General features: G+C 44.8%; 2 protein-coding genes across 5 annotated transcripts in view; one reads left to right on the top strand and one right to left on the bottom strand.

Annotated features, from left to right (window-relative positions):
• The window catches only part of Naa60 (N(alpha)-acetyltransferase 60, NatF catalytic subunit), a 21,998-nt gene extending 9,675 nt beyond the window's left edge, over nt 1-12,323 (bottom strand). For both annotated transcript variants that reach the window (XM_021185207.2, XM_021185208.2), the window contains exons 1-2: nt 12,153-12,323; nt 1,721-1,836 (exon numbers count right to left, since the gene is read on the bottom strand). In XM_021185207.2, coding sequence (XP_021040866.1) covers nt 1,721-1,830 — 110 coding nt within the window. In that variant the 5' untranslated portion in view covers nt 1,831-1,836; nt 12,153-12,323. The remainder of the gene's footprint in view (nt 1-1,720; nt 1,837-12,152) is intronic.
• Nucleotides 12,324-12,571: 248 nt separating this feature from the next.
• Znf597 (zinc finger protein 597) overlaps nt 12,572-26,004 on the top strand; it is a 20,423-nt gene continuing 6,990 nt past the window's right edge. The window contains exons 1-3 of one of the 3 annotated variants that reach the window (XM_029470829.1): nt 12,572-12,633; nt 24,147-24,807; nt 25,550-25,676. In XM_029470829.1, the coding sequence (XP_029326689.1) occupies nt 24,775-24,807; nt 25,550-25,676 (160 nt within the window). In that variant the 5' untranslated portion in view covers nt 12,572-12,633; nt 24,147-24,774. Of the gene's footprint in view, nt 12,634-23,869; nt 24,808-25,549; nt 25,677-26,004 lie in introns of those variants that run through there. The other 2 variants (XM_029470830.1, XM_021185204.2) reach the window with 2 other exon arrangements.

Genomic DNA, 26,004 nt, shown 5'->3' with positions numbered 1-26,004 from the left:
GCTCACTGTCAATCTAATCTAATAGCGCTCACTGTCAATCTAATCTAACAGCGCTCACTGTTAATCTAATCTAATAGCACTCACTGTTAATCTAATCTAATAGCGCTCACTGTTAATCTAATCTAATAGCACTCACTGTTAACCTTGAGGGTCAGGTTGATTAGATTGGGAAGTACAGTACATTTCTGGGTGTGCCTGCGAAGACATTGACAGTTTCACAATCTGCATTGGGAACTGCAGGTTCCCCGGAAGTGTAGAATCAGGAAAGGTAGGGCTTGGCTGGAGGAAGTGGTTCACTGAGGGAGTGCCCTTAGGGGAAAGAGCTTGCTTGTAGCCTTCTCTGTTACTACTCCCCTTCACTTCCTGTCCACTGTGTGCTGCCCTCTCAAACCCTCTCTGCCACAATGTCCTGAAACCTCTGAAACAATGTGGAAAATAACCCTTATCATTCTTAAGTTGTTTCCCTCAGGTATTCTGGCCATAGCAATGACAAGACTAACACAATCCTCTCCTCCAGAAGAGTCCTACCCAGTGCCAGGAAGAGGAACTGCTGCAGAGGCAACGAGGAGTCTAAGCAGATGGGCCTCACTGTGTCTTCCACCTTCACTCCATTAGAAGAAGAGAATACTCTTTGTCTGACTATCTCTACACCACAGTCCATGCTTCGATGAACATAATTCACCATGGGTATTTCCATCCTTAATCTGAAGGCTTCCGTGACAGAAGACCCAGGTCAAATAAATTTGTTATTCTCTTCTCCTGCTAACCCTGTCTTTTATTAAAGCCGTATCAGCCATGGTTCTCAAGAAGGGCATGATTCTTCCTCTTCTTGTACAATATTTAGAGGTTTTTATCCTCTAGATATTTTATCCTCACATATATATGAGGATAAAATATCTAGAGGATATATATTGGTTTTTTCGAGACATATATATATATATATATATATATATATATATATGAGGATAAAATATCTAGAGGATATATATTGGTTTTTCGAGACAGGGTTTCTCTTTATAGCTCTGGCTGTTCTGGAATTCACTCTGTAGACCAGGCTGGCCTGGAACTCAGAAATCCGCCTGCCTCTGCCTCCCGAGTGCTGGGATTAAAGGCGTGCACCACCACGCCCGGCTCCTCTTTTATATTTTTAAATGAAAGCAGAATATGGAATGCACTGCTCTCTAGTCAGCTTTCACTGCATATTGGGTAAATGAAAGAGGAAGGAAAGGAACCTTCTGTCAGTAAATACACTTCTTTAACAGATTTTTGTTCCTGGATAACTAACAACCCTTTTTAAAAACAGGCTCTCTCTCATACTACCTAAGCTGGCTTCAGAGCTCAGGCTGGCCTTGAACTCCTGACCTTTTTCTGCTTCCACTTCCTGAATTCTGTATTCCAGACATATGCCACCTTAGTAGCAGCACTGCATTTTTATATGTACATATCCTGACACAGCTAACCAACTTCTTACACTGGAGTTGCTCCTCAATTTCCTGATTACAAACAGCCGTAGACATCTTTGTAAGTAAAAATTCTCATAGACCCTCTTAAGGAAGGTGAGCAGCAGACACAGAGGCCTGAGGGTCACTGCCTAGTTGGTCAACTTTAGATAGCAACTTTGGACCATTATGGTCCTGCCAGACCCAGTCTTGCCTCTTCCAGTCTCAGGAATTATAGATCTGTACATGCAGCCACTGGAAACACAGAGCCCAACACTCACTCAATGGGGAACCAGTCGCCACACAGGTGCTTCACAGTGTCTATGTCATCGTGGCAGAGGAGGCGCAGGCTGACCTCGCTGAGGGCGCTGGAAGGCACCACCTCTGTCATTCACACCTGTGGGGAGAGAAAACAGCATCACCTGAAGGCCTGCTTATCTGTCCCTCTATACCAACCCAGGAGGTGAGAGATGGCTTGTGGCTTCCCAGGACAGAGATCTTCTTGTGTTTGCCGTCACTCTGCAGATGGAGAGAAGCTGACTGCCTCTGGTCCATGTCTCTCTCCTCTCCACTGGAGCAGCATCCCACTCTTTAGCTTTCCCCCAGGAGTGACCACAGCTCCTGCCTGGCTGGTCTTTTATCTAACTGCTGTTCCTTCACTTGCAGGAGGCAAAGTGATTCAAAGAAAGACCTGGACTCAGCAGCCTTCTTCAGCAGCCTGGTGGGTGGAAGCCAGTAAACGGTCAGATACTCGTGGCAAATAGCACTGGCAGAGGGCAAGTCACATACTGCTTCTCCTCCCTGCCTAGCAAGAGAAAAACTCTGTGACACTGAAAATAACCAGATGCTAACGACTTTGAGGGGAAGGGAGGGCTGCACATCCATTGGCCTCATGCATGCTTAAGCAAACACACTACCACCAAGCTATGCTCCCAGCCACTTTAGTTTGAGACAAGGTCTCCCTAATTTGTTTAGGCTGGTCTAGAACTCACTCTTGTAGGTCAGGTCTGGGAAGTCAAGTGCTGAGCTCTACCAAAAGGGCAAACCGCCATTCTTTTTCTCTAAGTTGGAAGCAGGTAATTCAAAGGAAAAGGACTTTACATCTATCGTAGCTTTTTGGGAGGAACTGTGCTGTCAATCTCCCATGGCCGAGGTGAAGGATTTTTTTACAGGGCCACCACTAGGTAAAAGTAAAAATGTTGACAGACTCAGTGTCATCACTGTGGAATCTCAAGAGGAAATCTCCAAGTCTAGAAAGACTCCTCAAAGAGTAAGAGACCTGCAGGAGAGAGCTGCTGTGAGGCAGGTGAAAGGCATGGACACAAAGTACTTAGCCTGTGCAAACAAGGAGACCCAGACCATCAAGCCAATTTCTCCAGTGTCCGTGCCTCCAGAGCGATATGGCCCAAACTTTTGGGGGTTCTTCCAAAAATTACTAGGTCTGACCTAACCATAGCCTTTAGACCCAACTTTCTGGTTGCAGAGGGTTCTAAACATACAGCAATAAGGGAAGTGACATCTGACAGATAGACATGAAACCTTTTACATCTGGGCTCTCCAAATGAGAGAAAAAAGACAAACAAACAAAATGAAGAGAGGCAAGGAGATCCTAAGGCCAAATGTAGTGCCTAAACCTATATCATGAAAAAAATTAATCGAAAAAAATTAGTGAAACTAAACCACAGGCTGGCTAGTATACGGAAGTTATTATGAAACAGCTGTTAGTTTCCTTAGAGGAGGCAGAGGCCCCACGGTCAAGGTCTTCTTCAGGAGATACATGCTGGAACATTTTGGAGTGAGCTATCCTGGTGTGTACTGTAAACGGGGAAGGTTTGTTTTGTTTGAAGTGTAGTGGAGTTACAGCAATCCTAGTTAACCACAGCATCCCTGGGCCTCAGGGCAGCGGCTTGCCTTAGCTTCTTAGCCATGATTTCCAAGAGTCATGGGAAGCATCTACAAGGTCAGCTTCACATCTTTCTCCTGGCCTAGGCAAGCTCCTCTCAGACAGGCGGAAAACACAATGTGTGGCACCCCCTTCACTTCAAGAGTATCTCAGTCTACCAACACCTGTGTGAGGCATCTCATACATCTGCCTCTCTATTCCTCCAGCGTCCCTTTCCTACTCTGGGTCTAAGTTCTACCTTGCTTGTAAGAGTACTATCCACTGCCTCCTTCCGCCTCAGACTCCACACCGCTCCCTGCAATACTTTCTCATCTCTCTTCTGTCTATAGCAGAGGCAGGTATTTCATAAGCCTTCCCTCAATCAAAGTATGAGCAAGATTATCAAAAGCTTCCCCATGTGCAAGGTGGGAATCACAAGCCCAAAGGCTCTTGAGAATGTGAGAGTTCACAGACACAAAGTTTATTGTTTTGAAAAGCCAATAAAGATTAATTCTAAGCTCCTTCCTTTAGGAGAGATGGAGAAAAGGAAACACACTAGTGACTGATACAGGATACTGTCTAGTACATCAGCAAACTGGGCTCAGGGCCTGAAGTGTGTGTGCGCGCACGTGTGCATGTGCATGTGTGTGCACATGTGTGTGAGTGCGTGCACGTGCATGTGGTGAAGGCAGCAGCAAATACTATTCACAGCTTGTTTGTTCAAATGAGCAGCTGCCTGTGGGTGAGAAGCCATCTTCATGGCTGCCTGTCTGCTTCCAAAACTTCAGAGTAGGAAAATGAATAATTTGCAGAGTGACAAGAAACAAACACCCACCTCTCTGTTTCCAAACAGCATTCCTCTAAAAAACGAAGTCTCTGTGCTTTGAAGGGAGCCCATATATTGAGCATATATGATTTGAGACACATTTACACACACACCCACACCGCCCACCACCACCACCACCACCACGCACGCACGCACAGACGCATGGATGATACTGGCAATCAAAACGTGGTTATGGAGGAGGGACTGAAGAAGGGCTTAAGGGTTTTCAAAACCATACAGGATGGAGGATGAGAGTATGGCTGAGTCAGCAGAATTCTTGCCTATCAAGTACAAAGCCTGGGCCCAATCTTTACTGGTGTACACTAACTATAATCATGGCATTCAGGAGGCAAAGACAGGAGAATCAGGTGTTCAAAGCATTCTTGGCTACGGGGTGAGTTTGAGACCAGCATGAAATATATGAGAATGTTTCAAAAACATCATACACACATATGGAAGCTGGACAGGGTCATGAACATCATGAGCCCAGGACTTGAGAGGCTCCGGCAGGATAATAATGAGTTTGAAACCAGAAGTGATACATAGCCAGACCTACCTCAATACATCAGATAGTATAAACCAGTCTTCCCCGACACCAACTTCATATAGATCTAGCTTATTAAGCTGTATATTTGGCCACATGTTCATCTCAGGTAAAACCAGTGTCAGATGGTGAAGTCCCAAGTCCAGACCTAATCTTTTATCTCTGAATCAAAAATTCTCTCCATTTCATACTATAAACCTATTTAATCATTAATTTCTCAAATTTGTGTGGCAAAGTCAGGCTTTGTTCAGGAGGCTGGAGCAGAGGTCAGAGGAGGGCAGCACACTGTGGTACCATTTCTATACACTAAACAAGCTACTAGAGAATCCCATGGAAAAAAGTACATTAGACACTATGAGAAGTGCTCCCAACTAGTCTGGGGAGGGCACTGCTCCCCCAACTCCCAATCACAGGGACTATAAAAATAGCAGGAAGGACCTTTCTCTGAGCACCCCTGCTCACTCCTGGAAGTGCACCAAAACGCTGAGTTACAGTAGAAGTGGTCTAAAAAGCATCTACCTGTTCAGCTGTGATCTTTTCATAGTCACTATCAGGCTGGACGAACAAGAACAGAAAGCACAGCGACCTAGCGGAAGGCTGAGGCCAGAAGATGGAGTACAGAGATGGAGCCCTACAATCCTGTCACTGAAGCTCTTCGGACAAGTCTCCTGTCTTAGTTGGTTTTCTATCGCTATGATCAGACTTTATAACTAAAAGTGATCTGGAGAAGAAAAGGCTTATTTGGCTGACACTCTGTTTCAAACAAAAGAGCCCAGCACTTGGGTTAGAGACAGAGTGGAAGTTCAAGACCATCCTTGGTGGCATAGGAAGTCTGACACCAGCCTGGACTACCAAGACCCTGTCTGAAATAAACAAAAAGATAGGGAAATGTCTGCTTGGCATACTTCACTAACATCAAAGCTAGACTTCCTTGAAGGGTTCATGCAGTCCAAGAACTCTTCTGCTACTGTACAGAGAACAGCTACAAGATCCCCTCCTGGTGGTAGAGTGCCATGCCCTCCAGTGAAGTCTGCTTGACAGGCTGAGAAGCCTAGAAGCCACTTATGAGGCAAAGAGTTTCACAGAAACTCACCTCCTGGAGTTTTGGTGTTCTCATTAACCCATATACTCATACCCTATTCCCGAGTTAGTCTGGTGTATGGATCCACGTGCTCTCTTTTAGTATTATATTATTATAAGTGCCTTTTAAGATTGAATTCTGACATACGTAAGCCCTTGCCAGTGTTCCAAGGTTCCAGAAGCCGACCAGCTTGGAATCCAGTAGAAATGCAGTAAGGAGATTACCTATTCAGTAAGTAATTAAGCATTACAAAAGACGGAGCCAGTAGCTCAGAGCTGGTCTGCAAAGTATTTACTAAAGACAGTAACAAATCTCACCCAAACAAGGGAATACCAAAATAGAGCCAGGGAGAGTCAGGGAATCCCACTGAGATAGAAATCTTCAGTACAGGCTGAATGAAGTACATTGCATATTAGAAGCAAGTTGGTGAATTCTTCTGACAAATGGAGATTCTCCAGATACTTAAAAGTTACACTCATATAAGAATCTAGCAAGGCCTAGGAAATAGGGGGCATTCTGCTAAGAGCAGAACCCCCTGGTGCTAGCCTTCACAAGGCTCAAAGGTATAACACTAGAGTGTGAAATCCTTGCCTGTCACTAAGCTGACCCTAGGCAGGACTGCTTTATCTTTACTGTAAACATTTACCTGGTTCCTGTAACTCCTTTTGAAGTCATTCCTTTGTTTTGTGTCAGGCAACTTAAATGTACTTTGCCTTCTGTGACTTCCTACCCCTTTTATTTTCTGTACAATATAAGACTGGTGTTCACTTTGTGATAATACATTCAGATTCTATACAATCTCCCGTGTTGGTCTGTCTGTCACCCGCCGACTCCTTGCCCATCTGCACCCAGAGACCCAGAGGGTCTGCAGCCGTAGAGGACCCAAGAAGGAAAGAAACCAGGCTACCCAGTTCAAGGGAGAGCTCTCAGGGACAGAGAGATTTGGTTTCAGCATCTCACCTGTACCCTCCCTGTGGCAGACCTGCCCTCCTCCCTCACCAACCTTTCCATTCTTAATGGGGATTGCTTTTAAAAGGTGTTTTATCTTTATATTGCTTCCATTTACATTTCTCCAGAAATTAGAAATTAAAAAAAAAAAACTATGGAAGCGTAAAATTTCGTATAAATATCCACCTGATCATGAAGTCACCTTTTTGGCACTCAGGATCAAAGCCAGGCCTCAGGCCCCACAGGTATCCCCTCCACTGCACAGCAGTAGGCGACTGTCACTGAACAGAATCACTCCTGTCTGAATTCTCCTCAATAACTATGGCAGGTGTTTATGTTCTCCACAACTAGCTTGCATATTGTTTGAACCTTCTGCAATGAGCTTGGCTTATTTTATTATTAAAAATAAAGACTCATGTATAAAAATTCCTAACACATTTTGTACTAAAATAATCTCACAGGTTGTTTTAACTAATAATGACAAGGAAAGTTTACAAAATGCAAAATTAAAAACTTTGTAAGTCTTAAGGTAACCATTTCATAAAAGCAAATAAAACTGTCTATATTTAGAAAGAGAGGCGTGAAGATGCATGGGTTGCAGATGCTGCTCACTGCTGAAGCACTCGCCTGGTGTGCTGCACAAGACCCTGGTTCCATCCCTACCACTGCAAAAGACAAAAGAAAGCAAGGGTAGGGGCTGGAGAGCTGGTTCAGTGGTTAGGAACACTGACTGCTCTTCCAGAGGACCCAGGTTCAGTTCCCAGCATCCACACACTAGCTCAAAACCACCCTTAATTCCAGTTCCAGGGGATTTGATGCCCTCTTCTGCCCTCTGCTGGTACTGCAAACGTGATACACAGACATACACGCATACACATAAAATAAAATACTCTTTTAAAAGCAAAGAAAAAATACAACAGGAGGCAGAAATTTAAAATCCTGCACTCATCCCATCTCCACATAACTGTTACTATTCTCTTCCGGGTCCTATGAGGGAAATGACTTTACATGAGGAAAGGTTGGCCTGGTAAGCCACTGATGGGCTGTACGGGTGCCCAGACTGTACCCACTGGCTAGGCAGAGCAGTGTTTGTACACACTTCAGCAGAGGCTAGGGGATAAGCCAAGGAATCTAAAACTCTGGGGTGCAGCAGCAAGACCATGGGGTGAGTCACTTATGGACAGGTTACAACTGCAGTTCCCAGGCATCTTTCAAAGACACCTAAGTGTGAGCAGCACTCCACAGCACTCTGCGAACACCAAGGGAATAGCAGAAACCCTATGGCATTAACATTTTCCAGAAAAGAAGCCCTTTCAGTACTTAAAATCACCCACCCATTTCCAAGCCTTTGTGCACAAATCAACCCCATTTCAGGAACAAAGGAGAAAAACCTCTCTCTGAGGCAGTTTTGCTAGCACACTGCTAGTCAGCACAGGTCAGCATCAAACTCTTGAAAGGAAAAAGGAAAGGAAAGGAATCATCTTTATTTTATGTATGCTGGTATTTTGCCAACATGTATGTCCATGTACCGTGTCAGTGCTAGAAAAGGGCATTGGATTCCCTGGAAATGGAGTCACAGATGAATGTGTGAACTGGCATGTGGGTGCCCCCATCTAGTGAGGTTCTCTGCAAGAACAGCAAGCACTCTTAACTACTGAGACACATCTCTACCCCTACCCCCAGCACCAAGTGCTCGATCCTCCAGCCTGAGCTTGAACAGTGCTGGAATTATAGGTACAAGCATCACACCAGCTTCACTGTATTTATTGTAAAGATTTATTTATTATTGTGTGAATGCCTGCATTTTTTTTGCTCTCTATTGGGGTGCTTGGTGTCCATAGGGGCCAGAAGAGGGTGTCAGATCCCCTGGAGCTGGAGTTTTAGGTGGTTGTGAGTAGCCCGTGTAGATTAGGAACCAAATCCAAGCCCTCTGAAAGAAAAGCAAACATTCTTAACTGCAAGCATCTCTCCAGTCCCATCACTTCATTTTCTTTCTTTCTTTCTTTTTTTTTTTAGTAACAATAACTATTCCACAGCAATCAATCAATCAATCAATCAATCAACCAACCAACCAACCAAGCGAGCGAGCTGGGAGCTTTGAAAACTAGTTTATTTGCTTGGGCCTTGCCCTCCCTTACTTGAAAATTCATTATATATCTCAGGTTGCTTTCAGATTTGTGACAATCCTCCTGCCTCTGCCTCCTGAGTGCTGGGATTAGAAGTGCGTATGGTTATGCTCTAAAAATAGTCTTTTAAAGTAACAGAAACTTTTCATCTTCTTATGGAACAAAGGGAACAAGGACTTTCTCCATTATTTGTTCTTTGTCTCTATTCACAGCCACCTCCCCCTCTTGGAATTCTGAATTTGTGTTTGACATTTATCTCTAGCATCAGTGCCTGAAATGCCATGCTATTCCTAGGCTGCTGGGTTTAAACGGCAATGTTACAAGTCTATTTTAGGATAAAATAGGTAGTCGTCTACTTATAATTCGAAGAAACATTTGAAAATCTTGATGCTGTAACATAATTGATTCTCATCTTTTGCCCCTAAGACAAGGTCTCTCTATGTAGCCTCCACCTTCCGCAAATTCACTACATAGACTAGGTTGGTTTCAAACTCACAGAGCTCCACTAGCCTCTGCTCCTCAAATCCTGGGACCAAGGTGTACACTGGCACACCTGGCTGAATCTCACCATCATTTTGTGCATGGTCTCTCCTGGCCAGGTGGACACTGACTGAGGTAAAGATATGAAAAGGGGTCTGAGCTGAGACATGGGACAAACAGTTAACCATCACTTGCTGTCACATTCCTAGCCACTGCAGCTTGGAGCTGTGGCTACATTAGAGTTACTGCTATGACCCTGCCACCTCTGGACTGAGATACTCTAGCTATTTAACTGCTCAGCATTACTCGAGATCCTAAACCACTTCCTGCAGAAGTACTAGCTCCCAGGTTAGATACCTTTTCTTGTCACCCCATAAACACTGAGCAACCCCCTGGTGCTCAGAGAAGAGAATAAACTCTTAAGCATTTAAACACATGGGCCAATTATCAGCATGAGTTATCTGGGCTTCAGGCAGACCCTCAACCATCCAGCCAGTCAGCCTCCAGAGACCAGGATAATATACAGGGAAAGGCAGTCTGCCCTGAAGTTATGAAAGTTACAACCGTTTGCTGAATCAAATTCAGTGTCTGAACTGGCCTGCACCAGACCCATCACTTCCAGCACCACTTTGCAGACCAGCATTTTACCTGAAAGAATTTCATACCACATAAGCAGAACCTGCTCCAAAACAGTCCATACCCTGGCCTTGCCTGCTGCAGAGGATGTACTGAGGTGTCAGACCCTTCCAGGAGGCGGTAGAGAAGAGATGTAGAGACAGAGGAGCCATCACTTCTGAGAAGACATGTTGGTTAAGCTACTCAGGTACATGGAACCTCCATCTTATTTGAGCCCAGCAAAGAGACATTCCTTGCTTAGAACTCAAGTTTTTTTTTTTTTTTTTTGACACAGGGTTTCTCTGTGTAACCCTGGCTGTCCTGGAACTCTCTCTGTAGACCAGGCTGGCCTCGAACTCAGAAATCTGCCTGCCTCTGCCTCCCAAGTGCTGGGATTAAAGTTATGTGCCACCACGCCTGGCCTAGAACTCAAGTTCTAACAACCCCTGTCTTCATCTGTCTGTTCCCTGTGCCGTCAATGCAGGACTCTATGCACACTGCACTAAGAGGCATGCTGAGGCACCACAATCTCTCCTCTCAAGCACTCCTTGGTTATAGATAACCTTTGGTCTTGGTTCAGGACTATCTTTAATCCCTCAGATCTGACATCCAGAAATCTTCCATTCTGGTCAGAAGCTTGTTGTTGCTATGCAACTTGGACAAGTCAAATCTAAAGATACTCTCCACACTGGTGTGTGGGTGTGGTTAAATAAACACTGACAAAATCTCTTCAAGTTACAACTGAAAGAGGATAAAGATAGTAAGGACAAGATACATCAAGACTTAAAAAACCAACAACCCGAAATTGTATGTTTTATGCTGGCGCTGGTGTGCTGACACCAGACCAGACTTAATTCTGTGACAAGCTGTAACAATTTTCATGGAAACCCAGCCCAGGAAGCCTGATGTGGGGGTTGTCTAGGTCTGTAAGATGAAAATCTAGCAAACTACAATCTGTTTAAAGAGCCAATGCAAACCTCACTCTCAGGGTGCTTATATCTGGCATATTATTCCTGTATACAAAAACCCTAAAAGGAGGTGTGTAGACTTACGCTCCCTGCCATGAGCAGTGTGCTACTTTGGCACGATGGCCCTTTGGCATCCTCTAGTTTTTAATCACATTGTACTAACTCACAGTTCACCGGTGGGTGCATCTCTCTCTCTGTGTGTACTTATATGCTGTTTTGCTGTTTTTGTCCCAGACCTTCCTCTTCCTGACATTTCGCCTGGTAACAAGGTCACAGGCCTTCTAAAACTCTCCTCCATGTCACATGGTTTTGTGGACTCAAGTCTTTGCATAGATGATTTCGGGAGTAACATGACTTTGCCTGCTGGGTCACACAAGCCAGCAGACAAGCCAAGACTAATTCAGGGACTTTATGTTTCTAGTACTTTGAAAAAGGAAAAGCTCTTTGGCAACTTTCTTAATTAGCACTCCAGACACCACAGGAGCCACACTGTTAGGCTGTTAGTCTCTTCTTTCAAGACCAAAGGGTGACAAGAATGACCCAAAAGCACATGGCTCTGGGACTTGGCAGAGTTAAGAGATCAATAAAGGAGCCAAAGTTTATGTTTATTGCAGCCTGGCTCCCCAAGCCTTGGGTTTTGACACCAGCAAGGCAGGCAGGCAGGCATTTGCTGGAGGTTCAGGAAAGGCCCACAGCCCCAGCCCAAGACAACAGCACTGGTCATAGATCCCCTTTTCTCCTTGGCAAGTGTTTTTTCCAATTCAGAAGAAATAAGCCAGAGGCGATTATGGAGGGTCAGCTTAGCTCCCATGTGCCGGAATACCAAAAGTACTGCTGGAATGAAAAGAGGCGACAGACCTAAAGCAGGGTCCTCGGTTTTCACGCGTGCAAAAGGTCGACAATTACCCCCAGCGCAACAAGTCCCTTAAGGGAGGCTGGAGCTAGAAGAGTCGACCAGACCCTTCACCTCCAGCAAAACCAGAGGATGCCGCCTTTCCATCTCCCAATTCCTGCAATTACTGGCTGAGGGTCCCCAGAAAGGCCAATTCCCGACGCCCCACCGCTCCCCTCGCCGCCGTCACGGAAACAAACTGGGCGCTAAGAAGCACCCCGCGCAGGGGTGGGTAAGGGGCGCGCTCTCCGGAAAACCCGGCCTCCCACGGCCGGGCAGTGCCCTCGGTGTCGCGACAGCGACCTCCTCACCGCCCCGACTTGCACCTGCCGAGGCCCCCGGCTGCCTCACCTCGGACGGGAGCCGGCGGCAGCGGACGGTGTCGCAAGGCTCAGCGCATCCTGGGGGAGCCGGGAAGCCGGACGTGGGACTGCGCGGTCCCCCGCGACAGATTATGTAACCGGCAGGGGCCGCAGCCCGGACAGGGAAGGCGGCCCCGCGGCACTTCCGCCTCTCCTGCGCTGCCGGCGGCGCAGCCCGGAAGATCATTGGCTGCTACGCCATGTGGCAACGCCCTCCCTGACGCCGCCACCACCATGTTGGGAGCTGGCAAGCCTCTGGCCGCTGGCGGGGCCCGCTCCTGAAGCTTCCCGCACTGGCTGCGGAAGCTCAAGACAGCTGGGAGCCGCCCAGCTGCCCTTGCGTGCATGCGTGGACACCGGCGGCGGCGGGCCGGGGTTTCCGCGCCTTTTCTCGATCAAGCTGGTCAGAGGAGCCCCGAGGCCTCCCTGGTCCTGAAGCGCGCCGCTGGCCTGCTCTTCCCCCGCTGGAGGTTAGTATTAGTAGATGCCGGCGCTGGTGATTGCTAGAAGCCCTGACTCAAAAGGCACCGCCCCGCGCTCGCGCTGAAGCCACAGAAGGGTGGTCGTGAGCTATCATTGCAGTGGACAAGTGACATTGGCCTTCAGGGCTGGGTGGGGGTGGGAGTTCTATATCCAGATATAATTCAGAGATAATTCAGTTCCTGTAACCAGAGAAAAGCTTGCTGACCAACAGTTTATTTCTTTGCTTTTAGATAACTAAAAGGGTATGTAGTCAAAGGCTCAACCAACCTAAAAAAAAATTAATATCCAAGATGTACATTAGTGGTGCTACATCCACTCCAGTAGTGACTCGCATTACAGGTTTAGAAACCTGGAAGCAGTCCTGAGGCAAAGAGTTTCACGGAAACTTAGCCTCCTGGAACCTTGGCATTCCAATAGCCTGTATACTCAAACCCTGTCCCCGAGTTAGGCTGGTGTATGGATGCGTGTGCTCTCTTTCAGTATTGTTTTATTATAAGTGCCTTTATGGATTGATTTTGACATATAGCTAAGCCTTCGCCAGTGTTCCAGTGTCCTAGATAGTCCTTGAAGCTTGGAATTCAGTAAGAATGTTACCTATTCAGTAACATTCAAATTTACTTATAGTAGAGACTGAAAATAGTCAGGCATTACAATGTACTTGAATAGAGCTAGAAAAGCTCAGGGCTAGTCTACTTAGTAATTACTTAGAACAATAGCCGAGTCACACCCATACACAGGAATATACAATGGCATAGGAAATAAGTGGGTTGTAGTATTATTCATGAAAGGGTTAGTAGAACGAATTTCCCTGGTGCATGTTTTTCACTAGGCCCAGGGGAATACCATAATCAGGTATTTACTAAAGGACCCCAGTGGTGGGTTTAACAATAGGCTAGCATTGCATCAGAGCATTCACCTGGCTCCTGTGTTTAGCTGATCTTAAATAAGGGTTGTTTCTATTCTCAGTTGTAAACAAGGCCTGGCTCCCATTATCTTTTTATGTATGCATTTTCTTTGTTTTGTGTAAGAACCAATGTACCTTGGCAAATGTATTCGCCTAGCCTTCTTGTTTTTCGTCTGTAATATAAGACTGGTGCTCAATTTGACAAATTACATCCAGATACAGCACTCCCTTGTGTCTGTGTCCGTTTGTCACCTTTTTCGTCCCAACTCCATGCCCGCCTGCAACGGGAACCCCGAAATTTTTTTCCTCGGATTGAGGGAGGCTGACTGAGGCCGGTCCGAGGCACATCAATACATTTTTGTGTTTCAAACTGTGTAAAACATCACTATCTTAGAAACATAAAAAGCCATAGTCTTTAAACATCTTGGAAAGTAAGGTGTACCTCAATTTTAGAATTTTTTGGTTTCATATGTCACTAAATGGTAGAAGGCTGCCAGCCTTGTATACTGGGCTGGCTGGGTTCCATCCCCGGATAGATACAAACCAACCATAAATAGCTAACCGTCTTGCCTGTTAAGTATGATATATATGGCTAGCAGAATCTATGTAGAGCAACCGTTATTTATATTTTCCTTTTATGTCAGTATTAGTTGTTAATTTTTAAAATATTATTTTTATTTATACCCGTACACTGTAGCTGTCTTCAGACATGCCAGAAGAGTGTATCAGATCCCATTACAGATGGTTGTGATCCACTTTGTGGTTGCTGGAACTTGAACTCAGGACCTCTGGAAGAGCAGTCAGTGCTCTTAATCACTGAGCCATCTCCCCAGCCCTAGTTGTTAATTTTTAAGGTGGAATGGAAAATCACTGTGACAAAATGAAAACTGTTATATAATTTACAACTCTAGACTAATGTATTTATTTGTGCTACTGTATGTAAGCAGCTGTGAGAAGCAGGGTTAGACCCATTCAGGCATTTTGAGCATTCAATACAATTATACTTTGTGTGTCATTACTGAAATTATTTCTAACTAAACTTAATGCAGATTGGTCTTGGTGTGTTGGCACAGGAGAGGCTGAAGCAAGAGGGCATGTGATAAGTGCAACTTGTGACACAGCCTTGAAATAACATTGCTAACACATCAACGAGAAAACTATGTTAAGTGTATTTTCCATTATCCAAATGTTCAGATTTGAAACTTCAAAGTAAAAAGGTGAGGCTATGAAAAGAAAATAGCTTGTTTTCCATTCCCCTGCATCTACATGCTGCAACATAGCGATAAACCTATTCAGTGACAGAGGAGAGGCCAACCCCGACCTGCATCCTCATTCTATCATATGAGCTGGGGTTCAGCATCAGCATCCCCTTGGGGCTTGTCAGACTCTCAGTCAGAATTAGCATTTAACTCAGAACAACATCCAACAGGATCCCAAGTGAATGGAAAGGACAGTAAAGATTGAGAGGCACATTCTGGGTGATGACAAAGTAGACATTCCCAGGGTTCTAAAAGAACCTGGCAAAGCCTTGGTACACGGATTTGAAGAATTCAGAACTGCCTGATGAGATCCTGTCTCGTGTGCATGCGGGCCCAAGTTTGTACGGGTACACATGTGTGCAGGTGCATGTGCACGTGTGTAGGCTCAGAGTTGATGTCAGATGTCTTTCTTGATGGCTCTCCATGTTCTTTAGTGAAGCTGACTTCCCCAATCCTAACTGAGCCACCTAGCTGGCTTGCCACAGGGATTCCCTGTCTCTGCTTCCCATGTGCTGGGATTACAGGAGACCACCACGTCTGCCCAGCCTTTATGTGAGCTCCACTCTTCACACTTTGCAGCAAGTGTTTGATTCACTAGGCCTTCTCTTGGCCCTACAACCACCATCTTAAATACAAATGAAACGGTTGCTATGTTCCTGGAGCTTCCTGTGCATTAATTAAGCAAATCTAACTTGTCCTCAGAGCAAGGTCAGCACTGTGATATTACAGTGACAGTAGAGGTAGCTGACCCCTAAAAGACAAAACAAAGAGCCTTGGTTCCAAAGTCATCCCTACAAGGGTTATTCCATTAATGTCACCCTGCTCTGCTCTGACACACTGTTGAGTTCAGCTAACTCTAGCCCAAACAGGACAGGGTTGGGGGACAGGCATCTTCTGGTCACTGAGCCTGGTCTGAATCAGCACGGTGCAGTACTAAGCATCTAAGACTCTTTTCTGCCTCCTAGTTTCATTATCATTTGATGTATTTTATCATGTTTCCTTCACTTTACTTAAAGGCTATAGCTTTGTAATGACCACTCATTATCTGCCTCAAGCTACTGAATTAAGTTTGCTTGAACAAAGCAGCCCCCTCTCCCCTTTGGTTTGTTTCATCTGGAGCCACAGTGCTGAGTTCTGCTTCTTTCCCCTTTGGCTCCTAAGTACGTTGCCAGGCATATGAATTGTCTTCCTCTGGCTTACTCATGGCCCCTTTTACCTTCTGACTTTTGGTCAAACAGATTGCTAAAGGTACTGCAGTGGGGGCAAGCTGGCAAGCTGGCAAGCTGGAGAAACCAAGCTGCCAAGCATGGCCCTCAAAGAGAAACCTTTAATTCTGCCTCAGCTTCCAGCAGTTTCCTAGCCATGGAGACAAGGATGTAATCAGGCTTCTCTGACCCAGAGTCAGCAGTAAGCTTTCAACAACATGCCAGGCACTTTACTTCTTCTCTGAAGTCCTAAGAATCTCCAAAGTCAGGATCCCCCCAGGAATGAGGCATGTTAACATTCCCCCGGTCTACTTCTTCATGGTCTTCCTGCTCTATCTGGCCTGTAGGAGAACAAAGTCTAGTACCGCTCCCTAACTCCAACCCTAAGTGATACTAAGCACCCACTGTCTGGAAGGCACCAGCCCATGGCCTTACCTCTGATCTGTTTGAGGAAGGCAGTAGGTAGATGGTTTGGGGAAAAAGAACAGAGACTGGTATCATGTTATTCTAACAATATTTAGGCATTGATGAGGAATACTGCAAGTTAGAAGACACACTTTGTTCACAGAGGTTGTTCCATTCACAATGAGGCTTATGCCCTGCTAAATCTACCATAAGATTAAAAATATCATGGGCCATTGTAGTGGCTATTCCTGGTTGTCAACTTGACTATATATATATTTGGAATGAACTACAATCCAGAATTGGAAGGCTCACCAGTGACCCTAATCTGGAGGCTGGGAGATAGAAGTTTCTGACCTTTAATCTGGGCTACACCTTCTGCTGGAGACCATATAAGGACATTGGAAGAAGGGAGTTTCACGATCGCTCCTTCGCCTGCTTGCCACGTGGGACAGAGTAACTGCTAGATCCTTGGACTTCCATTCACAGCTACTACTGAACCATTGTTGGGAATTGGACTGCAGACTGTAAGTCATCAATAAATTCCTTTACTATATAGAGACTATCCATAAGTTCTGTGACTCTAGAGAACCCTGACTAATACAGCCATAAATGCATTAAGGGCTGGAGAGAAGGCTCAGTCAGTAAAATATTTGCTGTGTAAGGATGAAGACCTTGCAGATTCTCGGCACCCACATACACGTGTGTAGTGTGGGGGGTTCCAAGACAGGCAGACAGCTTAGCCAAAGTGACAAGTGTTCAGTGAGAGACCCTGTCTCAAACCCAAACCAAAATAAGTCAATGACTGGATTTCTAGCCTCCACAGCATGTACATAATAATATGTATATTTGCACAAGTGCTTGAGTGTGTGCACGTGAGCGCACACACACACACACACACAACACACACACACACAATACATTGGACATAAAAGTTGGACATAGTGGTACATGTCCATACTCCCAACACTTTGGGAATTGGAAGTAGAAGGATCAGGAATTTAAGGTATTCCTTAGCTACATAATGAATTTGAGGCTAGCTTGTGTTACATGGAATCTCCTAAACATTGAATTTATTACATTTAACCTACCAAACATCATTGCTTTGCCTAATTTAATATGCTTAGAACACTTATATAAGTCTCTGGTTTGGCAAGAAAATGTCTAAGACAAAGCCTGGGTTAAAAGAGAATATCAGCATCTCATGTAACCTCTTGACTACCTATATGCAAGCAATCCAGGCAAGAGTGCACTGTAGAGTGCTGGATGATTATTCTGCTCAAATGGTTGACAGTACCCCACACCTCAGCAAAGTATTGTACCTTAAAAAGATCAAAAGTTGAGATATGGTTTCTACTAAATGGGTAATGATCTATCATTGAAAGGATGTTGTTATGTGGAGGAATACTAAATTGGGGAAGTTTCTTTAGGAAAAGTTCCTAGAATGTCAGTTAAAATTTGTTTTAATTAAGCACATTTTAACTTTGGAAACCAACCCATTTGCCTGCCAGCAAGGTTTTACTGGTGCTCTCTCATTCCAAGAGTGAGAAGACCACCTGTTATAGCAGTGCGCATGGCCAGTGCCCTGCCTGAGCAACTGAGGCAGAGAGCACCATATGCTTTCTGCTTTTGGTTTTTTTTTTTTTTTTTTTTTTTCTCCCAATTTCTTCTTGAGACAGCGTCTCATGCAACCCAGGCTAGCCTTAAACATGTCATCTAGCTGCGGCTGGCTCTGAATGCCTGATCTTCCTGCCTCTACCTCCCTAGTACTTGTATTGTACAGATAGTTGCTAACAGGCCCTGCTCCATTTTTGGTTTTGTTTTTTGTTTTAATTTAAAAGAACCATCTACATTTAAACTTTACATGATTTTTACAAATGTGCCCAAGATGTTTTGAGTCTGACTTCACAAAAAGTGATTTTCTGGGGGCTGGAGAGATGGCTCAGCGGTTAAGAGCACTGACTGCTCTTCCAGAGGTCCAGAGTTCAAATCCCAGCAACCACATGGTGGCTCACAACCATCTGTAATGATATCTGATGCCCTCTTCTGGTATGTCTGAAGACAGCTACAGTGTACTTATATACAATAAATAAATAAATCTAAAAAAAAAAAAGTGATTTTCTGGCATGAAACCATTTTTTAAAAAGAAGGATAGCATGTCTGTGGCAGACACTTTAGACAGAATGAAAGGATGCCCAGGGGAAATCTTTCCTGGTTGATTCTAGTCCTAGACGTCTCAGAAAATCAGTTACCAGTTTCCTGGTATCTCTTTAGGGATTTTATTCTCATGGTGAAACACTCTCATCAGAAATAAAATCCAAGTGTGTACTTGACTGGGGTGACACACATGCCTGTAATCCCCAGGACTTCTGAGACAGAGAAATCAGGAATTTGAGGCCAGGCTCCAGTTTAATAACATGTTCTAGCCTAGCCTGGAGGACCCTGAGGCCCTGTTTCAAAAACAAAGTGGGGCTGGGGAAATGACCTAATGCATAAAGTACTTGCTGTGCAAGCAGAACCCGCATTTGATCCTTAGAACCCATATAAAACCAACAAGAAAACCACCAGGTGTGGTGTGCCTATAATAACCAGCACTGGAGATGCAGGGAAAAGGAGTCTGACTCAACAGCCAGCCAGCGAGCTAACGAGCTACGAGTTCTAGGCCAGTGACAGATCCTGTCTTAAAAAACCAGACCAAACCAAAATGTGGACAGCACTTGAGCAGTGACATCTGAAGCTGTCCTCCACATGCACAGGTAGTCGAACACACACACACACACACACACACACACACACACACACACAGTACAAGAGTCAAGCTTTGAAGTTCAATTCTTTTCTTCATTTATGGAGAACAAGGCACTGTGGATTCAGAACACACACTGCTTTGGAGATACGTGATATTACACTGTGTGTGTTTATGTGTGTTGTGTGATTATTGTGGAAACAGAATTTGTAGAACTGAGTATGAGAGAATATATATTTGTCATGTTAAATACTGTGGGAATCCTTCAAATATATTCTTTTATATTTTTCAACAACCCTGAAAGGTGTCCTTAACTTTTCAGTGAAACACCCACCTAAGACCTTTACAGTATGCCCACTGTCAAGGACAAAAGCGTGACGACATGTGATCCCTCAATGGAAACAAGTCCTTTACTTGAATCACAATTTTCCTGACATACCTGGATACAAACTCAGTTTCCAAAACTAGCCTTTCCACAATGACATCTGAACACATCTTCTCCAGGATCTTGTTTTTAAAAATACAACCTTTAAAAATAAGCCTCTTCATAGTGAGCACAGCAGCACTCATTGCCCAACATCTGCTTCTGCCTTGGGAGTCCTCAGGAGAAGAATGGCTCCATGAGACAGTCATGAGAGGGGAGATTATCCAGGCATGTGTTTCCAAAGGCTTTATTATTTTTTTGCATGGATCAAAACCAGGACAGGTCTGGGAAAACAGCTCAGTACACTGTTTGTAAGCATGGCATGAGTTCAATCCCTGAACCCATATGAAAATGTTAGGCACTTGTCACCTAGTAGGGAGGTAAAGGCAGGATTCCCTGGGCATCCCTGATTGGCCAGTCTAGCCTAATTTGTGAGTCCCAGCCAGTAAAAGACCATCTTAAAACTATCCTCTGGCCCCCAAAGGCATGTGCATTCATGGACACATGAGCATATTCATGACCATGTACACACACATCCAATCCAGGAAAAGCAGGAGCCACACATTTTACTTCTAAAATCCAAAGAACTTTTTCTATTATGAACTAACACAGGTAGGGCTCAGGAGATGGCTCAGCAGTACAGGACACCTGTTGCTCTTCTCGAGGACCCATGCTGCTCCCAGCACCCTCATGGTGGTTCACAACTACCCGTAACTCCATTGGGGGATATGACACTCTTGCCTGACCTCCTTGAACACCAGGCATGCATGTAGTGTACAGACATACATGCAGGAAAAACATTCATACACATAAGATGGATCGCCGTCGATCACACGACTTCAGAGTCAGGACCAACACAGGTCTAAGACTAAGTTAAGCATGTGACCACAGAGTATCCAGTGTCAGAATGTTAGGGGCCATGGAGGGCCTGGTTCTCTATTAACATTGAGACTGGGCCTGGCAATGGGACAAGAGATGATGCACACACTAAATATAAACACTTGCTTATTTCTTTATGTTCAGAGTCACTAGAATAGTCAGACACTTATAACAAAGAGTATACCTACTAACTTCCGAGTCTTTAAAACGCCCTCTATCTTTTCAGTAATGACAATTTAAAAATTAACACATAGACTATTTGTTTATTTGGTTGTTTTTTGAGACAGGATTTTTCTGTGCCTTGTCTGTCCTGGTCCTGGTCCTTTGTAGACCAGGCTGACCTCACACTCAGAGCTCCATCTGCTTCTGCCTCTCAAGTGCTGGGATTAAAGGTATGTGGCACCATGCCTGGCTCACATGAACTACTTTTATAATTGAAAAACTGTATGTGCGTTTTGAAGGACAGGGAGAGAGAGATTTGCTCTTGCTATGTGTGGTTTGCCTCAAACTTATCCTGCTGCTTCAACCTTCCGAATGCAGGGATTGGGGGTCTACACCATGACACTGGTCTCTATCTCTCTTTTTGATGTATTTCACTATGCAGCACTGACTAGCCTGGAACTCAGTATCAAAACCAGGTTGGCCTTGAATTCACAGATATCTGCCTGTCTCTACCTCTTGAGTGCTGGGATTAAAGGCCAGAACCACTACACCAGACCACACCAGTCTTAAGTTATTTTAATTCTATAACATCTTATTAATATAAACATATTTTATATATTCTATATTAATTCTATATTATACAACATATATTTATATACAATATAAATACTATATTAATACATAATTTATATGTAATAAAAATATAACCTTGGCCGGGTAGTGGTGGCGCACGCCTTTGATCCCAGCACTCGGGAGGCAGAGGCAGGCGGATTTCTGAGTTTGAGGCCAGCCTGGTCTACAGAGTGAGTTCCAGTACAGCCAGGGCTACACAGAGAAACCCTGTCTCAAAAAGACAATACATATATCTATCTATCCTTGATTAATATCATCAGATCTTCACAAAGACACCTGACTAGAGAGAAAGCTTCCATTCACATAGATTTTACTACTTTACCGCCATTGATAGGTTAAAGGTGAAAATGGAAAAATCTTGCAAATCATGGACTTTTTTAGCTTTTGTGTCTGTGTAAGTGTTTATGTATGTACATGGAAGGATATTTAAATGTTTTTTGTTTCAGAAATAGGCTTGGGTTTATGTTTATGTCAGAGTTACTTAATACATTAACAAACAATATAATCATATATTAATAGAGAAAATTCCTCCATTTATAGTACAAGCTCAGTAGAATGAGAGTGTTTTGCTATTACAATGTTTTGGACATCTCAAGGGAAATACAGTGTCATAGGAAGTAGATTTGGATTAATTTAAACTGCATATATTAGGTAGCCAGGAAAAGGTTCAAAAAGGAAACATAATTGATAATGGGGAAAGGAGAAAATGATTTATATATTCAGTTAATACAAACGAGACAAAGATGGTGGTAGAAAATAGACAATAATAAACTGTGCTACAAATGTCAGGAAGTGGTGTGAAAAGTGTCAACAAGTAATGTTTGTGTTGATTTTAGACACATTTCATGGTAGCTCCAGGCTGTCCTCAAACTATGGAATTGAGGCTGACCTTGAGCTCTTAGATTTTCTATCTCCACCTCTGTCTGGAACGCTCCAGTCAGCAGAGGGCGTGCTTCACTACCACGTACTTGGTGCTAGGGACCACAAAAGCTCAAGCTTTCATGTTTCTTATTTCTTAGTCCACTTGTTTGGCTTGGTAGTTAACGACTAACGACTACAAGAGGTGAGGGAATGCTGACTCCACCCACCTCAGGGCTAACTTCTTCTCTGGTTAGATACTAAGTGTTACTCTAGGCTTAGGTTCTGGACACTGGAATTGGCTCATCTTTTCGTAATAACTGAAACAGGGTTCAAAGTACAGAACCATACATCTCTATCAGAAGATTCTTAGTTCAAATGAGACATCTATGAAAAAAATGGCAAGCACAAAACAAGAGAAAGTGATCACGAGTTGTATCAAGATGAGATGAACATGCCTTTGCTGTAGGATTACATACCGCTCTTCTTCAGTATTTTGAAGTGGTCTAGGTCTGTAGGGAAGTTTGTTCTCATTTTTTTCATCTGTCAGTGAAGCATTTGGGTTTTTTACCCTGGGATCTTTAGGCAGCCTCTTTAGTGATCATTCCCAGACAACTTAGATAACAACGGATAGCTTGTCCTTGTGAGAATGTTACTGACTTTCTACTTGCATTTTTCCTTTACCCAGAGTTTTTACTTTGTAGTTAGATGGCTAGAGTGTGTCAGACTCTTCTCCCAGTGACAGAGCACTGCATTGAGAGTGATAGGCCAAACCCTAATGAATCTTTATTCTTGAAAAACTTGGGATGGGTCCATTAAACAAAAAAAAAGCTAGCATGCAGTAGCTGTGTTCCATTGGCATTATCAACATATTTAATAGGAAACACTGGGGCCTGTGTGCTGCCACCAAGCCCCAGAATGAACACAACTGCTCTCCTTTTTAATTGTTTCCTTAGATTCTGTTATTGGCAGTTGAAACTATCCTGACATTCTGTCAGATCCCACTACTCTTCACCTCAAATGTTTTAATAACCATGCAGCCAATCCCTGAGTAACCTGACATTAGCATAACAGATTATGTTGGCACCGGGTGGGGTGGCCTCATCTCTAATCCCAGCACTTGGGTGGCAGAAGCAAATGGATGTGTTCGATGTCGGAAGTCAGGCTGGTCTACAGAGCAAGTTCTGGAGCAGCCAAGGGCATAGAGTAAGACACCATCTCTAACGAAAGAGATAAGAGACCTGGGGTTTATTTGGAATTTTCAAGGTACTAACCTTGTTTGTTGACCCCCAAACTCTTTCTCATAAACTGGCAAATCTTTTCACTTAACATCTTATAATATTTTAAATTACCCTCTGTATTATCAAAGAGAGGCACTATGGGCTCTTTGCAGCTGAGGAAAGCAAGGTTAAAAGGTGTCCAGAGGTGGGTGTGGGTCTAGCTACTAAGGGGTACTGAGGCAAGACCTGAAGTGCAGGTCTGCTGGGGCTATACAGTGAGTTCAGAGTTAGCTTGGGTCAACCTCATTTCAAAATAAAGTTCAAAACAAGGATAGGGGTCTGAGCTCAGTGGTAGAAAGTCTACTATGCGTGAAACCGTAGTTTCACCCTCAGTACCAAAGGGGGAGGGGGGCAATTGGCACGATCATCTAATTAGTGACAGTTCTAGAAAGAGCTCGACTTTATGATTTTGAATCTTCAATTCGCTGCTCAATGTTGGTTACAAGAACATTTGCCATTAGGGCAGGTCCAGACATCCTGCGAAGGAGATCAGCGATCTATTCCCGCTCGATGTCCGCTATGGGTCCCAATCATTCGGTTGGACTACACCTGTCGGGCACAATGCTTCATGTCCCTAGAATACTTTGGGAAGGGACACAAGCAACCAGGCAAACCTGGCCTGAACTTGTGATTGCCCAAAGATAACCTCTTACACACCGTAGCCCCACAATCCATCTGAGACACTGGGCTTGGGCCCAAGCTAAGCCTGGATCTCGGGGCCTCTCATTTGCCTCACCCCCTCCGACAGAAAGCTCAGGCTCCCCAGAGTCTGTGTGTTCCCGCCTTCCGCGATCGACTCCAGAGTGGTCCTGTCTCTGCTTTCGGAATCACCGTGTCCCTCAGGGACCATTCTACTGCTCCGACTGAACCTATCAACAGGCGGGGCACTCACCACCGAGACCCAGCCAGAGGAACCGGAAACGGCGGCTTGTAGAAGCTCAGGAATAACTAATCTCTCTGTTGCCAGGTGCGATTCAGGTCCTCGGGAAGCTGCTCAATTGGCCCATTAAGGAGGGACCGCCGCCTCGGGAGTACGCTGGCCAATCAGGATGCAGGATGGCTGGGGGGGGGGCGTCGCTTCCGGCGGTTTCCCTGCAGCTACTGCGTGGGGAGCATGGGAGCGTGGGAGTGTTGTGGTGGCCTCCGCCTCCTTTGTCGCGTCTCGGCTGGGCGTGGCTTCACGCTGCTTCTGCCGGGTTGGGCGAGGTTGTCGGTGAGTGTGGCTGTTTCAGAGCTGTTTTGGAGAAAGAAGCGGTCAGCTCAGATTCTCAAAGGAGCTTGAGGGCGAAGTGGAAAGGCCTGGCAGCGGAGCCGGAGACTCTCCACTCGAAGTGTTGTCCAGACGTGGGGACTTAAGGAGCCCTTCGTTTCCCCAGATGGCGTCCACGCTCCCCACATCCGATGAGCAGGTGAATTATGTCGCTGTTTTCCTACAGGTGTCCTGACCTGGCGGCAGGGTTAGACGCGCTGGTCCTGAGGCTTTGACCAAGCTGTCTTACGTTCCTTGGCTTACCGACTTCCTCATTTCAGAATCATCAGGTGGAGGAGAGCCCTAGCAGGGGGTCTATAACAATTTCTCAAAGTTATCTTGCTGAAATGCGTCTCCAAATGGCAGATTCCTGGGCTTCACACCTGTTGAATAATGATAATTAAAGCCCAGGTGAATTTTAATCACACCAAAAGCTCTATGGGTTTACAGCAACAGTAAACTTAGGAGAGAACTAGAGCTTTAAGTGGTGGTGGTCGTGATGTGTGTGTGTGTGTGGGGGGAGCTGAGCAATCATTGATGAAAAGAAACACAGATTAGCAAAGAATGATAAGAAACTCCTAAAAACTATTTCTCAGGATTCTCTTTCCCCTCCCTTCTTAGAGAATCCGAAATAATTTCTCTCCCCAAGAATTGTTCACTTATCTTTTCAGGAAAGACTACATTCTCACGGTGTACTTCTTGATTCTCACACCACTGTTTGAAAATTTAAGTTTATGCTCTCTCCCCCACCCTATTCAAGCCATAGAGTTCCCCCAGGGAGGAATATTTTACACCAAGCCTTTTCTCCTTAGAATGCGAAGGGGTTTAGCTCTTTTCGGCCTTCCAAGACACTCAACGGACCTGCTAGCTTTTTATACAACAACAGTGCTTTCCTGTTTCAGGGACCACTGCTTTTTGAAGATCTGGATGTGTATTTTTCTCAAGAGGAGTGTGTGAGTCTGCACCCTGCTCAGAAGACCCTCAGCAGAGAAGCCCCATTGGAGAGTTTTGAGAATTTGGACTCGATAGGTAAGACAGTTGTTTCTCCTGCATTATGGAACTTTCATCAGTTCTAGGATGAAAATTGTATGCCTTGTCCACACTGGTGGTGGATTGAGACCTATCTGTGACACACACACACATTGTGTATTATGTATACGTATATATATCTATCAATATCACATGTATATGTGGATTTCTATAGCTTATAGCAAGAACTTGTAGGAGAGAACAAGTGTCAGAGTCAGATAATGTTTTCCCTTGTGTGAGCGTGAGGGCCAGTGCACATGCATGAGTGTGAGCGTGAGGGCCAGTGCACATGCATGAGTGTGAGCGTGAGGGCCAGTGCACATGCATG

The sequence above is a fragment of the Mus caroli genome, chromosome 16 (assembly GCF_900094665.2).
Source record: "Mus caroli chromosome 16, CAROLI_EIJ_v1.1, whole genome shotgun sequence".
NCBI classification, from domain to species: domain Eukaryota; kingdom Metazoa; phylum Chordata; class Mammalia; order Rodentia; family Muridae; genus Mus; species Mus caroli.
Note: the sequence above shows the minus strand (reverse complement) of the source record. Positions and strands in the feature narration are given on the sequence as shown.